The 13,885-nt window shown below is 33.8% G+C and overlaps 3 protein-coding genes across 3 annotated transcripts; 2 read left to right on the top strand and 1 right to left on the bottom strand.

Annotated features, from left to right (window-relative positions):
- Positions 1-149: 149 nt before the first annotated feature.
- On the top strand, positions 150-1,435 carry COX7B (Cytochrome c oxidase subunit 7B). Its single transcript, XM_023162462.2, has 2 exons — positions 150-304; positions 1,153-1,435. The coding sequence occupies exons 1-2, from the start codon at positions 262-264 to the stop codon at positions 1,392-1,394; spliced, it is 285 nt and encodes a 94-aa protein (XP_023018230.2). The 5' UTR covers positions 150-261; the 3' UTR covers positions 1,395-1,435.
- Positions 1,436-1,808: 373 nt separating this feature from the next.
- Positions 1,809-11,100, bottom strand: Sec3 (exocyst complex component Sec3). The gene is made up of 10 exons (XM_023162436.2): positions 10,440-11,100; positions 9,945-10,257; positions 8,970-9,323; positions 8,797-8,911; positions 8,569-8,741; positions 7,116-7,312; positions 6,621-6,973; positions 6,263-6,408; positions 6,084-6,206; positions 1,809-2,275 (listed from the first exon to the last, which is right to left on the bottom strand). Exons 1-10 carry the CDS (start codon positions 10,970-10,972, stop codon positions 2,051-2,053), a joined length of 2,532 nt encoding a protein of 843 aa, XP_023018204.1. The 5' UTR covers positions 10,973-11,100; the 3' UTR covers positions 1,809-2,050.
- A 201-nt stretch (positions 11,101-11,301) lies between these two features.
- Positions 11,302-13,123, top strand: Upf3 (UPF3 regulator of nonsense mediated mRNA decay). Its single transcript, XM_023162450.2, has 2 exons — positions 11,302-12,364; positions 12,461-13,123. The coding sequence occupies exons 1-2, from the start codon at positions 11,553-11,555 to the stop codon at positions 12,939-12,941; spliced, it is 1,293 nt and encodes a 430-aa protein (XP_023018218.1). The 5' UTR covers positions 11,302-11,552; the 3' UTR covers positions 12,942-13,123.
- Positions 13,124-13,885: the final 762 nt, after the last annotated feature.

Raw genomic sequence — 13,885 nt, 5'->3', positions numbered from 1 at the left:
TTCTGGAATGTGTTGAGTATATAATTCATTCATTTTTCAATGACATATATCGTCTGATCGATTCAAAAAGCGCTTTTACGCTACATTCAGCGTAGCGCATTTCGCTTTTTTGTCATGGACGCAGCCAGTTCAAGGATACATTCTGACAGCTTTTTTTGGCAATTTGACATTTGATATTAGACAGGTCCACTATTTCATTTTGTTGCATAACTGGGCTAATATTCATTCCTTCAGTTATATTAATACAAATTATTCGAAAAAATGCAGGCTCCGAGGTTATTAGTGAGTCGACTTGCTAGACAAAGTAAGTAACTTGAAAATAATTATACCTTAATTGCTTGGACAATCTCAATGGGCTCTCTAATGAAGAGTATTTCTCAGGCAACTTTCATTGTAGGAATTCTGACATTCTAATTAAAAGTGTTTTCGAAATAATTTAGTTTCTGGGAAAAGCTTTCTGGGCTTTCTAGTTCTTCGTCATTATATTGAAAAGGAAAAACTTCGAATAAAAATAAAATACATTGAAAAGATGTGTAGATCATGCAGAGAAGTTTCCATCAGATAGAAATGGGACAAAAAAACTTCCATAACAACTTCTTTCAAATATGAACATCGAATTATACTGAAATTACTTTTTTCTCAACCAGTTTGTATTTCTAGCATTCATAATGAATTGAAACCAGAACGTCATACAATCTATTATAAGTATGACAGAGTATCGATGTACAATTTCACTTATAAGATAGACTTCTAGAGGTTTCGGGTGAGAACACTAGCACATTTTTGCAGAGTTTTTCAAACAGAGGAAGATGAAGACAAATTTTTGCACTGAATTACACCTGATGTATATTTGGAGAAGTTGTTTCAGTTGGAAGTAGCTATTGCGGACAGATTTTTCTTTCAGCTTGAATCTGATACGTCTATATTATGATTAACACATTTTTGTATTTGATGTATTGGTATATATTCAAGTAAAACTTTGTAAGATTGGATAGTTTACATAACCACAATGTGTTTCATTATACAGTAGCTTCCTTATGCTGTATTTAATTTTTTTCTTTCCTTCTGCAGCAATTTCCCACTTCTGTATCATGATGAAGAAATGTTGGCTATAGTCTGGGATTTTCAATGAGGTCAATTTTTTTGTTACAGGTACCAGAAATAATGTACGTTACGACCATTATGCTCCAGCTCAGAGCTCCTACAACGATCTTCCTCAGCCTCAGGGTAACTGGAAAACACATTATGACGCCAATCAACGCAAATACAATGCCCACCTAGCCCTTGGCATAGGTGTTTTTGTGGGATCAATTCTATTTGGAAAAGTTGCTGGTTTCTGGGAGTTCTACAACGACATTCCAGAACAACCAGCCAAAATTGATTCATACAAATGAATTGTTAAATTTTTTAGCACATTAAATAGTATGTAGTTACATTTTTGCCCTGTGAGCAAATATTAGTTTTTTCTCCTTCATATGCATGAGATCTTGAAAGTCAGAAGCTGAATTTTGTTTGTCCAAAAAATTCAAAGATGATTGATTTGTTTTTAATTTGTATTTCTATTATTTTTACATCCAGTTTTGAACGATTAAAAATGTACTGGAATTTATCACTAATCTGATTTGTTAATTGAATTCATTTTGGAACTAAGAAAACTATCCTATTTTTAAAGATGAAATTCGTGAAAGTCATGATTGAATGTGGGATATTTCAAATTGTCTTGAATCACACGTTAAAACGTTAGACTTCGTTAATCCTTAGCTCGCACAAATTTTGACAGCTGACAGTTGTAAGGTGGTAACAACTGCTTATCAGAAAGCACATTTTAATGTAACGCCCAGATTACATTTATTTTATAAAGTGTAATAATTGTAAACATATATATTATTTATAAATAACTTCATATAATAAATACTTATAATACCCAGGATCACAATGATCATTCTAAATATTTTTTGGTGAATACATTTTCCGCAGAACTGAGTTTGAAAAGTAAAAGTTTTTGAATCCATAATACTATCTGACTTGATACATTACATATAACAAAAACCTAGTGTGATCGGGCAATGTCTGAAAAGAAGTGCAAAATATCTTCTATAGTAAATTCCAATGTGACCATAGAACCTGGATAGCACTGTTGAATCAAATCCTCCAACATTTTATATTGCCTGATGAATTCTTCCTGCATTGCCCTCCAAACAACTTGAAGTAAATTTTCTTCTTCTGATAGGTGTTTCTCCACTTTTTTGTAGAGAGATTCAAGCCCTTTCTTGACCTTCAAAACAAAAATCATTATAATAAAAAAATTGTTCGGGGCCAAAACCTTAGAAGAGTGAAAGTTTTGTCTGAAGTTTCTCAGTAGTCTGCTTGTAAAGGAAACTTATGCACTGAAATGTGTGTAATACTGAAAAAAAACAGTTCCCTGCAGAGAAAAACTCATATAATAGAAAAACCTATATAATTCATTGGTAGTATTGCACATTGTTAAATATAGATGTCGCCCAATTCGCGATCTGTTGCTATGCAAATGTATGTTCTTTTTAACGTTGGTAACAAATGATAAGTAAAAAATTGTGTGGAGTAATTATGAAATTATTTTTTATGAATACACAATGCACTGCCTGCAAGTTTTTATCGTTTTCTAGCTGGTTGCTAAATATACTACTTCAAATCCTATGGATTATTTAAATAATGTAAATATACCCAACAGCTTTCACTTTGAAGACACAAATTTATTAGAGCTGAAAGAAATCTTGCAAGAAAATAAAAACACAAATGCAAAGGGCATTGATGAAATTTCATTAAAAATTTTAAATAACCTGCCCAATTCCACTTTGAACACACTAGTGATGGCTATAAATAAATCCTTTTCCCTTGGAAATTTCCCTCCGTGTCTAAAAACAGCTCTTGTAATTCCTATTTTCAAAGGTGGTTACTCTCTCAATTCAAGGAATTTTTGCGGATGACACCACGCTCCTTTGGCATGGAAAAATACTTCTAATATGAAAGAAACTATCTCTAGTGATTTAGAAGTTGTGAAAAAATAGTGTGACGCTAACTACTTGTGCTTCAATATTAAAAAAACAAACCTACTCACCTTCAGCTGTAATATTAACAATTTATACTTGAATGGACAAATTCTTGAGAATAAAAAGCAATCCAAATTCCTGGGAATCTTCATGGATAACAAATTGAAATTTGATCAACATATTTCAGCTTTGAATAAAAAATTGGCATCAGGATGTTATGCACTTCGAGTTGTTTCAAATGGACTGGGTTCATCCACAACAAAAATGGTATATCATTCCCTGATTGAGTCCCACCTGAGATATGGTGTTGCTTTCTGGGGATTTTGCAGTCAACAACTTTTTCATTCAGTGTTTGTTTTGCAAATGCGAGCGGTTAGATACTTATGCAAGGTGGGAGTGCGTGAGTCATGCAGAGCATAGAAAAAATTCTCACTATTACTTGTATTTTCATACTTGAAACTGTTTGCCTAATTTACAAAAAAACATAATATGGTTGGAACTCCTGAACATACAAATTACATAACCCGGCAAGTAACTGAAAATAACTGTAACTGTATAATCACATACCTTACGAAATTAGAAAGGAAATAACTATAAAAAGTTCAGAAATCTTGTTAAAGATGCCCTTGCAACTAAAGCGTACTACAATCTTGATGAATGGAGCTTTTCTGTGATTTAATATAGGTGTTTTTTTGTTGTTCATATTGACACCTATACTTCAAATTATGTTTTATACTGGAATATATGTTATTTTATTGCCATGGCATGTGAACTTATGTTCAAATTGTGTATATTTGCTATTTACATTTTTTGAAAGAGACTATACAAACTATTTTGTCTACAATTTGTTAAATTTTATTTTCTATTGTTATATTTTATCTATTAGATATAAGAACTTAGTTTGGCTCAAATTGTGTTTCTGTGTATTTGTGTTTTTGAATTGTTTTTTTTTTCTTTTATTCTTTGAAGTGCTATATATACCTGATTTTTTAACAAGCTTTGTCAATAAGATTGTATTTTCTTGGACAATAAAGTATATGTCTATCTATAAAGAAGCTTTGAAGCTTTGTGGGAAGATTTTTTACCGTGCTTCCTGGGTACTGGCTAATAATTTTTTCAACTTCTTGTTTACCAAATGCCGAATAGTATTATATTACTAATAATTCAAATTGTTGTATTCAAATATCTCCACTTGAATCTGGGTAATACTAAAAAAAGTACCCTAAACAGAAGAAACACTCCTCAAATAATAGAGAGACCTTATAGGTAATTGGTAGTATTCCACACTATCAAACATAGATGTCGCCCAATCCGCGACCTGTTGCTATGCAAATTTATGTTATTTTTTATGTTGGTAACAAAAGATAACTGAAAAAATTGCATATAGTGATTGTGAAATGACTTTTATGAATACACAATGCACATTGTTTTGTTACCGGTTGCTAAATATAAAGCAGCTTTGGGAGAAGATACTTAACCATGCTCCTTGGGTACTGGCTAATCATTTTTTCAACTTCTTGTTTGACAAATGCCAAATAGTATTGCATTATCAATAATGCAAATTGTTGTATTAAAATATCTCCACTTGAATCTGGGTAATACTTAAAAAAACTACCCTATACAGAAGAAACACTCCTCAAATAATAGAGAGACCTTATAGGTAATTGGTAGTATTCCACACTATCAAACATAGATGTCGCCCAATCCGCGACCTGTTGCTATGCAAATTTATGTTATTTTTTATGTTGGTAACAAAAGATAACTGAAAAAATTGCATATAGTGATTGTGAAATGACTTTTATGAATACACAATGCACATTGTTTTGTTACCGGTTGCTAAATATAAAGCAGCTTTGGGAGAAGATACTTAACCATGCTCCTTGGGTACTGGCTAATCATTTTTTCAACTTCTTGTTTGACAAATGCCAAATAGTATTGCATTATCAATAATGCAAATTGTTGTATTAAAATATCTCCACTTGAATCTGGGTAATACTTAAAAAAACTACCCTATACAGAAGAAACACTCCTCAAATAATAGAGAGACCTTATAGGTAATTGGTAGTATTCCACACTATCAAACATAGATGTCGCCCAATCCGCGACCTGTTGCTATGCAAATTTATGTTATTTTTTATGTTGGTAACAAAAGATAACTGAAAAAATTGCATATAGTGATTGTGAAATGACTTTTATGAATACACAATGCACATTGTTTTGTTACCGGTTGCTAAATATAAAGCAGCTTTGGGAGAAGATACTTAACCATGCTCCTTGGGTACTGGCTAATCATTTTTTCAACTTCTTGTTTGACAAATGCCAAATAGTATTGCATTATCAATAATGCAAATTGTTGTATTAAAATATCTCCACTTGAATCTGGGTAATACTTAAAAAAACTACCCTATACAGAAGAAACACTCCTCAAATAATAGAGAGACCTTATAGGTAATTGGTAGTATTCCACACTATCAAACATAGATGTCGCCCAATCCGCGACCTGTTGCTATGCAAATTTATGTTATTTTTTATGTTGGTAACAAAAGATAACTGAAAAAATTGCATATAGTGATTGTGAAATGACTTTTATGAATACACAATGCACATTGTTTTGTTACCGGTTGCTAAATATAAAGCAGCTTTGGGAGAAGATACTTTACCATGCTCCTTGGGTACTGGCTAATCATTTTTTCAACTTCTTGTTTGACAAATACCAAATAGTATTGTATTATCAATAATGCAAATTGTTGTATTAAAATATCTCCACTTGAATCTGGGTAATACTTAAAAAAACTACCCTATACAGAAGAAACACTCCTCAAATAATAGAGAGACCTTATAGGTAATTGGTAGTATTCCACACTATCAAACATAGATGTCGCCCAATCCGCGACGTGTTGCTATGCAAATTTATGTTATTTTTCATGTTGATAACAAAAGATAACATAAAAAATTGCATGTGATGATTGTGAAATGATTTTTATGAATACACAACGCACATCGCTTTGTTGTTGCTTGCTAAATATAAAGCAGCTTTGGGAGAAGATACTTTACCGTGCTCCCTGGGTACTGGCTAATGACTTTTCTCAATTCTTGTTTGCTAAACGCTAGCTGGTAGCTCACTTCTGATGCCTTTACTCCACTAGCAACTCTGGCTTGTACGCCTTCAAAAAACGTCTGAAATATCAATTAAAATGAATCAATTAGGAATCATTAATTTTTGTAAAACTCACGTTCAATTTCTCCAGAGGTCTTCCAAAGTACAAAGTCACATAAGCTTGTAAAGAATCGCTGTATTTTTGTTTGGCTTCTTTGCGTTGGCTATCCAAGACAGATATTTTTAGTTGTGAGAGCAGGGAGTATAAATGGTGGTAGTTCTCTGAAAAAATAAATCGTGCAGGTCCTTATAACATCTGCAGCGGGGACATTAGAATACCCCTTCCAAGTAAGGGGTCACCCGTGACGCCTCAATCTAAGGTGTGTTTGCTCTCTGTTTACCGAAATAACACAAAAGGACAACATTTAAATTCATATCAAAGGAACTACAGTTCACTTAAATTGATACTCAACATAATTAATACAAGTACATACCCATTTTAATAACCTGTGACGGTGTCTTGTGATCTATAGAATGCACAGCAATATATTCTAACATGGTGTCCACTAATCTCGTGTACCATTTCTCCAAATCAGCACGTCGATCACTCTTGAGCAAACAATCGGCATTCTTTGCGAAAATCTCCAGATTGGAGACGTAAGGGAGGATTCCGCATTTAGACTTCCTGGCTATTCTACATTCCTTGATTGAGTCAATCTGTTGCTGCATGAACTGATCCAAGGAACGTTTAACTTCGATGAGCTGCGAAGCGAATGTATTGCTAAGGAAAGAACTCTGGGCAGACATCACATGCTGATTGAAGCGAACCAACACGTACATGCAGTAACTGAAATGTAAGTTTTGAGATTTGATTTGATCAGCAGTTAATTCCAATTGAATTATACTCTCAACGAGACTTTTAACGTTTTTGCATATCAAAAATCTGTAAACAGTGTTTTTATTGGAAGTTATTTCTTGAAATCACTCACAAATTATCCTGTTTCTTGATATGGTCAATCAATAGGTCCAATTCAGTTTTCAGGCAAGAAAATAAGTTACTCATCATGTTTCTAACGTCTTCATCGATTTGTTTCTCGGCTTTACGTACTGATACAACTTCAGTTATTGATTCAGTTCCATCCAAAGTCGTCTGGGTATTTTTGGTAGTTGGATTTATCACATCAAGCTGAAATTCGTACCTTATACAAGACATACGATAATTGTCAAAAAATTCAAACTGGAGATTCCCCACAATGAAATAAAATTTGTGAAGTTTTGGAGACGTCTGTTTTTCAAAAATGTGGGTTGTTGAGAGTGAAAAACATGCTACAGAGCCAATAGCTATCTTTTTAGAAGATCGTGAAATATTTTGACCCTCATTTTTATGCTACTAGTGAGATTTTTGAAAGATTGAAGTGGCGAGGCAAAATAATTGAATACTGTTCCATTCATTGTTCATTTGAAGCCTCTTGTAATACGTTTTTATTTCATCGTGCACGCACGCAAGAACGAACTATGTACGCGCGCACAACAAATGAACGACGCACTCAACGACCAAACGTCGTGCGCACGCAACAAACTACGTGCGCACTCACCAACGAATGAACAATGTACGCACCAACGGACGGCATGCGCCGTCATGCGCGCTGAAAAATGGTGTGCGCACGTCATTTGTCGCGTGCGTGTGTCTTTCGTTCGTACGCGCCTGCGCACTTAGTTATCAAGCGCCTGCGCACTTTGTTATCACATGCGCCGCTATTGGTGCGTGTGCGCGTCGTTAGTATTTTGAGACACCCTGTATATATTCTTCGTTGGGATCGCACGTTGAAAAGCTAGACCAATATATTTTGAGACACCTCGTAAAATGTATCTATTATGTTCACTCACATCCGAGATTTTTTAGTCTTAATCTCCTGATGATGCTGATCGATTTTGTATTTTTCAATGAATATTTTCTGAACATCAATCAAATTTCATTGAAACACTCTTTATACTTTTTTCTTTGTCAATGAATTCTACATTCCTTTTCCTTTCATTTGATGTGCTGCAAGCGGCAAATCTAGCTAACATCAACAAAGATACGGCTAAAACCCAGGTTTTTGTCAGTGAATGATGTAAAAGGTTAAATTATTTTTGACACTTCATCTGCACTGTTCAAGCACTATTTGTGAAGGTCATTTCTCTGAAGGAAACCAGTATTTTACTGCATTTTGTTAATGTGGAGACGCATCAATTTTTAGATCGAAATTGCTTTCGAATTCAAAAAATACTGAAATATATAAATCGAATATGAATCCTTTTCAATACATCCCTGAAAAATTTCTTTGATTTTAGGTTAGGTTAGGGATTTAAGCTGAAAAAAAGTTATTTAATTTCCAAACTGAACAACTTGAAGTATAGGTTATTTTGTAAGGGATCTCCAGTATTGATTTGTTTACTTACTTGAAAAAATTTATAACAAAATTGTTGCTCTTGTAAAAATACAGGCTCCAATTGAGTAAGAACTTCTTCGAGCACAGAATCATATCTCTCTCTATCCTTAGCGCATGTCTCAAGAGTCCACTGGTCTCTATCCAAACCTATCAAGGTAGTAGGTGGAGCCACATTTGTATAAACTGAAAGATTATACTGTTTTTACATAAAAGGATCCTGATACGTACACGGTTATACCTGCAATTTTTTCTCTAGCAGCATTGAATAAACCCCTCAAATCTCTGTCATACAATTTACCCAATGAATTTGTGTAGACTTCCTTCAGTGACTCATACATTTTTTTATCCATAACCTAAATAAGGAAACCATAAAAAAAATGTCCGAATTCATACTGGATTCAACTTCAATACCTTTATCCAATGAATGAGCTCCATGTAAGCACAGAGCTCCTTATGAACCCCGCTGTGTTGTGGTAAATTCAGGCCTTCAACGTTTCTGTCAGATTCCCCTTTGTGGTTCCCATAATGAATAAAGAGGTTATTTAACTGGCGGCTAAGACTACGTGAAAACTTATCTTTCAGTTTGTCGAATTTTTTTCTTTGTTCTTGGACGGCAGACATCTGTAATAATGCTTTGTCGATATTGGAGTTCATTGCCACTTTCAGAGCATTAGCAGCTTTTATCGCCATCGTTAGTCCTTCAGAACTTGTGAAATCAGCATCCTCTAGAGTTCTCTGATATTCACTGGGGAGATCCAGTTTGGTCTGAAAATGAAATGAACTTTCTTGATACCGTGATGTATTGTAGAATTAAAGAGATAGTTTCTTTGAAAACAAAAACATTCATATTTGAACAATAGAAGTTATCACCCCGTATTTATTTGAGGTGCTGATAATGCCAATAGAACTATTCTCAAAAACAAAAAGATGAACTACAAAATCATGATGCTTTTCGACACTGTAGATGATTTATGATCTTTAATGAATTCGAGGAATATTTATTTCATTCAATATTATTGTTGTCAATATTTATGAAAATCTATTTGTGTATGTATTTATAAAAATACAAGTATGACATAATAGCGATCATAATAGCAAATTGAGCAATTTTACGAAAAAAATAAAACACTATTAACACAAATATCATACAAAGGTTTTTGTACAACTGTCCTATTTTTTTTTAATAAAATAGATAAATTTAATATTTCTATAAAAACACATTTTGACATCTCTTGTCAGTTAACTATTTTACCTCAAGTTTTCTAAAATGGAAAATAATTTTATTGTGAAATTTTTTGAGGTCTTTACAAACTCCATTCAACAGCTTTTTGATGCTTATATAATGTATTGGAAGAAATGCATCGACAAACCATGAAATAAAATTACCACGACATTTTCCAGTTCTCTCATCAACCACTGATTGTTTTTGTTGGCAATAGAAATGGTGGAGTTTTTGAATTCCATGTTTTCCATTGTATCTCTGACGTGACAGAGAATTTCATCATAAGATGTCAGCTGTGTTTCAAGTCTATCGGCTTCATTTATAGCCTCTTCTAACTGATCCATCAATTTTTCCACCTGGTCTTCAGATGCCAGTACACTTTGAACATTCTCTCCATCTAGAAGAGATAAATCCCTTGCTAGAACTTCCATAAAACCTTCTGCATTGCTAATGGCATATTCACAACATGACATTAATCTGTGGAATAATAAAGCACTAGGTAGAATTTAGTTTAGTATTTACATGCCTGAAGAAGTTAATTGTACACTGAAACACATGTTCTGGTTATGTAAACTGTTTAGTGAAAATCACACATTAAACTGTTACTAAGATACAAAAAAAACATTTGTTTTTAAAGTAATATTTTAAAAAATGCCCACCTCTTAAGGTCCTCCTGTTCCTTGTCAGTAATTGCTTGAAAATCATCAGCAAAATCATTATCTAAAGTCAGCAATGGTGAGGTGATGTATTTGTGATCAGGAGTCATGGCATCTTCCGTTATCCATGCTTTTGGAATGTTTTTGAACATTGGTTTATCCTTCAGTATGTGACGTGAAGATTGCTTCCAAATGTTGTGAATAAAAGCATGTCTTTCTTTAGAACTGGATGCTACCCAACGGTAAACTTTGTCCAAATATAAATCAAATTCCAATGTTTCATAAGAGTCTGTATGCCCATCAACGGATTTGAGTTCAGCTAAAGCCCAAGTGCGTTTTTTCTTGAATAGCTGTTTGTCAGTTTGTTTTACTTGAACTAAACTGATATTGTATGGAAGTACCGTCGTGGTGACAAGGCACAGTAGTGAAGATTTCTTTTTCTTCAGATATTTACTAACCTGACAACATGATATCAACCTCTCTTCGTTTGGTTCAAACACATACTGTTGCAAATCACGTATGATCGTGGAAGTCATTATTGTGTTAAGAAATGAATCATTAGATATAAGAAGTAAACGCCTACCATATACTTTTCTCTTAATCACTTTATGAGGTTAGGAATGTTAGGATGAAATATAAACAAAAGTCATTATTTATCAACACCCTGTATTTTGTCACAGCAAATGTCAAAAATTTCTGTCTTTGTCAAGGATATGTCAAATTCTAATCTATAATAACCCAATATCGTTACCAACTGGCCTGATAGTATTAGTTGCTGAGGCCATTGGATCAAAAATAAGAAGAAGAATAACGTAATAATCGTAAACAAACGTCTTTTACAAAAATATGTTCCCCAAATTGAATAACCAGCGGCGGTCATTCTATTAGGTCATCCCAGGTGGGGTTTGGGGCCGACTCAGATCCACTTCAGTATGGGCTCTCCACCTGTATTAGCAACATGTTTCTGGAACTTCTGGCTGGATAGCCCTGGCAGCTGAAGCCATTGATGGATAAATAGAAGAATAAGGATAAATTACTAATGGTTACTGAAGTATTCAGATTTCCACTTATTTATGAATATTTAAGTGATTATTTTTAATCCATTGATCTGTCCTGATGGCTCTTACAGAAAGCGAACGAAAGCAAGAAAAGAAGGAAAAACCATTGACAAAAGTAGTTATTCGTCGACTACCTCCGACTATAGATAAAGACACTTTTTTAAAACAAGTCTCTCCCTTACCTGACTACAATTACATATACACTGTAAATGGAGACTTTTCTCTGGGAGAGTTTGCCTTCTCAAGAGTTTATATTAACTTTGTCAATCACGAGGATATATACGATTTTAAGGAAAGGTTTGATAACTATGTGTTCCTAGACAATAAGGGCAATGAATATCCATGTGTGGTGGAATTCGCCCCTTTCCAAAAGATCCCTAAAAAGCGAGGAAAGACAAGAATTGATCCAAAATCAGGAAGCATCGAGTCTGACCCAATTTACACCGAATTTGTTGAATCTCTCCAAAAACCTGTAGAGCCTGTTGAAGAAAAACCAGAATACACTCTTCAGTTGACTAATGAAAATAAAAATGATGTTACTACTCCCCTCTTAGAATTCATTAAAAATAAAAAAGCCCAACGAATGAGGATCAGAGAAGTCAGAAGAGAAGAAAGGAAACGAAGAGAATTTGACAAGAGAAAAGATCGTTTCGTAGAAGATCGTAAAAGAGTTAACGATGAAAAGTCACCTGCAACAAATCCCGAGATTCGGCCCAAACCTAAGGTGGATAATTCAAAAGCAGAAGGGGAAAGTGAAACAAAGGTTGAAGAGAAGAGTGAAAAAGTTTACGAGAAGTCCTATTATAAAAGCAGAGAGAGAAAGTATGAAGAACGGAGATTTGAAGATAGGCGCAAAGATATAAAACCTAGGTAATTTTTAACATTTTTTTTTTCTATGTTTGGAGTTTTATATGACTTTTTTCTATATACCCATTATACAGAAATAACTTGATATTACCATTATAGGTACCCTAAGAAGGATTATTATGACAATCGTGACTACAAATATGATGACCACAAGGAGAAGGAAACCCGTTCTAAAACCGATTACAGAAAAGAAGTAGAGACAAAAGTATTTCCCAAGAAAGTGAAAAAGTATAGTGAAAAAAGAGAAGAGAGAAAAATAGAGGCTCAAAAGGCAGAACAAAAGAAGATCAATCAAGCATTGAACGAGACTCAAGCAGACACTCAGAAACCCCCTCAAGCAGACACTCAGAAACCCCCTCAAGAAAAACCTGGTATAAGTAACGAGAAAAAGGAGCCACCAAAGCCAAAAGTGGAAAAAGATGTGAAGAAAGAAGAACCCGATGTTCAGAGTCAGAAAAGGATAAGAAATAAAGATAGGCCCACCATTGCCATATATCGACCGGGAATGTTATCAAAGAGGAGGCAAAACGAAACTGAAGGAAATGAAAGTAAAGACAATAAAAGTGATGAAAAATTATGAAATGTATTTTTGACTATTTGTTTTATCCACTATGAATTTGATTTATTGTATTAAATGGATAATTGTGTTTGAATATGTATTTATGTAGAATATGAATCTATGTAAGCTATATTTTGATCATATTGAAAAAAATTGATGGTACACATTCTTGAGATTTTTTCCCAATAAATTTTTGAATTTTTCATTGTTTTAAACTCTGTTACTTTTTTAAAAATCATTCCAATATATAATATATCAGGTCCACTTACGTAAAAACTTACATTTCACTTCAATTATAGGGTTGCCACTTTTTTGAAGGGAAAATATGTGGTTGTGGATAACTATTATTACACCAATCAAAAGTAAGAAGTGAGCAAGTGAGAAATCGATTTTTACGTACCTGCAAGTTTCAACAAGGCCATTTAAAGCTAGACATCAAAACGCTTGAACCCAGGCAGGGCCGGAGCAAACCCTGCCCCACCCAAATAATAATCCAAGTCCGGCCCTGAACTCCAGCTTCTAGCAACCTTATTCACCTATCGTGGACTCTTCAAGAGTCAGAGGTTCAAAATGTGCACAAAATCATTAACATTTCTGATAATTCAAGATTATATTAGTCTAATTACTTTTATTACCAGCAGTTCATTTTTTTAATGAGTTCAACCAAACCTTATCTAGATTACAGCAAAATCAACAAAAACATTCTTTCAAAAAAATGGCAATAAACAGTGTGTCCCCTAATAGGGTCAGCAAGGATTTTTCTCAACTTGTGGATTCACGAAAAAAGTATATTTGATGAGAAAATCTGCCTCAATCAAAATACATTTCTAATGAAACAACAACCGTAAACCTATTTTGGTTCAGCCGGAAAGTAAACCTCTACGAGAAATCAATTTATTATAATGGAATTACAATATACAGGGTTTCAAATTCGGCCCTCACCATTGGGATCCTGAAGAAATAAA

Source organism: Leptinotarsa decemlineata, unplaced genomic scaffold (assembly GCF_025532065.1).
Source record: "Leptinotarsa decemlineata unplaced genomic scaffold, Ldec_3_MD MMD2_tig00026361_RagTag_RagTag, whole genome shotgun sequence".
Taxonomy (NCBI): Eukaryota; Metazoa; Arthropoda; class Insecta; order Coleoptera; family Chrysomelidae; genus Leptinotarsa; species Leptinotarsa decemlineata.
This window is presented reverse-complemented; position numbering and strand designations above follow the sequence as displayed.

Bases quoted from the DNA above. Each gene is read 5' to 3' on its own strand.
- COX7B (XM_023162462.2), top strand. From the start codon at position 262: ATGCAGGCTCCGAGGTTATTAGTGAGTCGACTTGCTAGACAAA. The intron at 305-1,152 runs GTAAGTAACTTG...TTTTTGTTACAG, and splicing joins GAGTCGACTTGCTAGACAAA to GTACCAGAAATAATGTACGT.
- Sec3 (XM_023162436.2), bottom strand. From the start codon at position 10,972: ATGACTTCCACGATCATACGTGATTTGCAACAGTATGTGTTTGAACCA. The intron at 10,258-10,439 runs GTGGGCATTTTT...ATTATTCCACAG, and splicing joins GAACAGGAGGACCTTAAGAG to ATTAATGTCATGTTGTGAAT. The intron at 9,324-9,944 runs GTAATTTTATTT...TTTCATTTTCAG, and splicing joins GAGAACTGGAAAATGTCGTG to ACCAAACTGGATCTCCCCAG.
- Upf3 (XM_023162450.2), top strand. From the start codon at position 11,553: ATGGCTCTTACAGAAAGCGAACGAAAGCAAGAAAAGAAGGAAAAACCA. The intron at 12,365-12,460 runs GTAATTTTTAAC...TTACCATTATAG, and splicing joins CGCAAAGATATAAAACCTAG to GTACCCTAAGAAGGATTATT.